Genomic DNA, 3,608 nt, shown 5'->3' on the forward strand with positions numbered 1-3,608 from the left:
AAACCGCAGGTTGCACATGAGGACCACTAGAGGGACATAAAGTCCACAGCCCTCAATCCTCACACTTACACCTGCAGAACTCTGAGAGAGAGAGAGAGACTATTTGCCATTCACATTGAGCTTAAAAGAAGGATACTAGAAACCTTGAAGAAAAAAAATAATCTGTAGTTTTATTTTTTTACGATTGTGGTTCGTGTTCTACATAGCAGTTACATCAGTGACCTTGGTTCTAATATTAAAACCTTATAATAATTTAATTAATAATAATGTATGCGTTTAGCAGACGCTTTTATCCACTTTCTGCATTCAGGCTATATGTTTTTTACCAGTATAATAAATCATTATAATATGACAACTTATAAATGTTTTACTGTAAAAATCGCGCATATTAAAATGAGTGCAGACATGGAGGACAATAGCATCACCTGAAAGCTGGGTAGGAGGCAGATGTCTTTAAAGTGTTGTTTGCATTGAGTTGAGCTAATAATGTCATGACGGTACTTAAGGAGGCTGTTCTTCAGAGGAGCTGATCTCAGTCTGGGCTCCTCCACACACACACACACACACACACACGTGATGTGTTCGTGTTTTTCCCAAGCAGGTCCTTCTTTTTTTTCTTGTGCATTTACAGGATGTGTGCTTATGGAGCGTCTGGGGTATTTTTGACTTTTACGCTACTTTTGCATTTTCTTTGTGTTCACTCAATAAATCCTCGGTTTCCAACCGCATCCAAAGACATGAAAGTGACCAAGACAGTTCCTGCTGCTGATGGCCACAGGAGAGCCAAATACGGCAAAAGTATTCTGTCCGCATCACCGTTATCAGGAGACGTACAGTCACAGCGGGCGATCAAGGATGCAATTGAACCTCATGATTACATGATCTCCATCTACAAGACCTTTTCCTCGGCTGAGAGACTGGGACTGAACGCGAGTTTTTTCCGCTCGTCAAAAGCAGCAAACACCATAACGAGTTTCGTGGACGATGGTCAAGGTTAGTTAGCCTATTTCTTTATTATTTAATTTCGGATCTAAAACTCTTTGTTTGCTCCGAGATTGTTTCCCTTTTCAACGAGAGTCAGAATTACAGTACAGGTGCGTTTGAGATGGAAAATACTGTTTCTTATTAGACAATATGTGACAAAAAATATTTTAGGAATGAATGGGTGAAGTGTCATGACGCAAAAGGGACTGGGAACAATCCTAATTAAATAATATTAAATAATAAAAAAAAGCAAGTCCAGAAAGAAAGAGTAAACAAATTTCAATGCGAGACATTGAAAGAAACAGTCTAGAATAAATGTTTTTTTAATTTGTTTCACTTTTCATTCTTTTTAATCTAAAATAAAAACAAATAAAGCAATCAATCAAGAATGAAGGAAGAAAAGAAATTTCAACAAGATATCTTAGTTGATCGAAACATTCTTCTTCTTCTGCATTCACGTTTAATATGCTTCTCTAAACTGTCTAAATACTATACAGCCACTGTCACTAAACATTTGTGCTCTTTGTTCCAGATGACCTTTCAAACTCCCCACTGTGGAGACAGAAATACTTATTCGATGTATCGACTCTTTCTGAGAATGTAGAGCTCTTGGGTGCTGAACTGAGGATATACACAAAGATCTCCGGAAGCTTCCGAGCGTCTGAGACGGGCCCAGTGGAGATACAGCTGCTCTCCTGCCAGTCGCACGCCGTCCTTGATTCCAAAACCTTGGATCTGGAGGATGCGCATAAACCAAAATGGGAGGTTTTTGACGTATGGGAGATTTTTAAGGAACGTCACCGGCACTCCCACGGGACGTGCTTCTGTTTAGAGCTCAAGGCGACGCTCGATAATCCTGAGAGGGAAATCAACTTGCAATATCTTGGATTTCACAGACATGGCCGCCCGCAACTAAAGAAAGCCATATTGGTTGTTTTCACAAGGTCAAAAAAGAGACAAAGCCTTTTCTACGAAAAGAGGGAGAAGATTAAACTGTGGGGTCTGGATAGTTTTGGCAAGGAGAAAGGACCTCACTCAAAGTCTCGACGGAGAAGACGGACCACTTTACCCAGCCGCCACGGCAAGAGGCACGGCAAAAAGTCCAAATCTAGGTGCAGCAAAAAACCCTTGCATGTGAACTTCAGGGAGTTGGGTTGGGACGACTGGATCATCGCTCCCTTAGACTATGAGGCCTATCACTGTGAGGGCATGTGTGACTTCCCCCTCCGGTCTCACCTGGAGCCAACCAATCATGCCATCATACAAACTCTCATGAACTCCATGAACCCCAGCAACATGCCGCCCAGCTGTTGCGTCCCATCCAAACTCAGTCCCATCAGCATCCTGTACATCGACGCAGGAAATAACGTCGTATACAAGCAGTATGAGGACATGGTGGTGGAGTCCTGCGGCTGCAGGTGATTGTGAATGTCTGACTTCCCGATCTGCCTTCAGAACACTAGTGGAAGCCTTAGCTGAAATGCTATACTGTAAATCACTTCTGGAAATACGATTTTGGACTGGAATCAAGCACAAAAACATTGTTACATCACTCTTAGTTCCATTTCACTGGTTCATTCCTACAACACATTCCTGCTTTATAGCTTTATTTTATGGACTGATATGTAAATTATTTTTTTTATTGTACAGGTACAAATTTAAATTTATGTTCAGTTACACTAAGTTATTTTCTCTAAATGCCATCATTTATTCAGTAATAATGTTTCACACATATAATAAGCTATTTTAGTTTTTGTATCTACCTCATTGTACAAATTATGTTACTGTGTAAATGTTTTCCACTGAGAGATTAACATCATGAAAGGTTTTGTAAATATTTTATTAAAAGTACGAACCACATTATTCCTTCAATAAAATACCACAAAATTAAATATTTCTTCTTGAATATTACCTTTTTGTTATTGCTTGCACAAGTACTGAACTGAATTACTATTAGATGCATTATAATAAAGAGTAATGAATGTTTTTAAAATATGAATATTTAATAATTGGACAAATAATTTTAATGTATACACTAACGTTCAAAAGGTTGGGGTCAGCAAGATTTTTAAAAAATAATGTATTACTTTTATTCAGCAAGGACACATTAAATTTATTAAAATCAACAGTTATAATGTTACAAAAGATTCCTATTTTAAATAATTTCAAACTATTTCCATTCACTAAAAAATCCTGAAAAAATGTGTTATGATTTACACTAAAATATTAAGCAGCACAACTGTTTTTAACATTGATAATAATAATAAATGTTTCTTGAGCAGCAAATCAACATATTTGAATGATTTCTGAAGGATCATGTGACACTGAAGTCTGGTGTAATGATACTGAAAATTCAGCTTTGCATCACAGGAATAAATTACATTTTAAAATATATTAAAATAGAAAAGAGTAATTTAAAATGTTAATAATATTATATAATATTGTGTGTGTGTGTGCATGTTTATGTGGTTTATGAGGACACAAATTTGTATAATAACATGGGTATGACATAGGTATTACAACGAGAAGGGGATTTATGAGGACATTTTCAGTGTCCCCGTAATTCAAAAGGCTTATAAATAATTCAGAATGAGTTTTTTTGAAAATCTAAAAATGCAGAAAGT

The 3,608-nt window shown here is 37.1% G+C and overlaps 1 protein-coding gene across 1 annotated transcript; it reads left to right on the forward strand.

The window, feature by feature from the left end:
* Positions 1-632: 632 nt before the first annotated feature.
* Positions 633-2,406, forward strand: LOC107563717 (growth/differentiation factor 6-B-like). The gene is made up of 2 exons (XM_016248662.1): positions 633-993; positions 1,517-2,406. The coding sequence occupies exons 1-2, from the start codon at positions 633-635 to the stop codon at positions 2,404-2,406; spliced, it is 1,251 nt and encodes a 416-aa protein (XP_016104148.1).
* Positions 2,407-3,608: the final 1,202 nt, after the last annotated feature.

This window comes from Sinocyclocheilus grahami, unplaced genomic scaffold (genome assembly GCF_001515645.1).
Source record: "Sinocyclocheilus grahami isolate Dianchi unplaced genomic scaffold, SAMN03320097.WGS_v1.1 scaffold887.1, whole genome shotgun sequence".
Taxonomy (NCBI): domain Eukaryota; kingdom Metazoa; phylum Chordata; class Actinopteri; order Cypriniformes; family Cyprinidae; genus Sinocyclocheilus; species Sinocyclocheilus grahami.

Coding starts and splice junctions, on each gene's coding strand:
- LOC107563717 (XM_016248662.1), top strand. CDS start 633: ATGTGTGCTTATGGAGCGTCTGGGGTATTTTTGACTTTTACGCTACTT. Junction 994..1,516: donor TTTCGTGGACGATGGTCAAG/GTTAGTTAGCCT, acceptor TCTTTGTTCCAG/ATGACCTTTCAAACTCCCCA.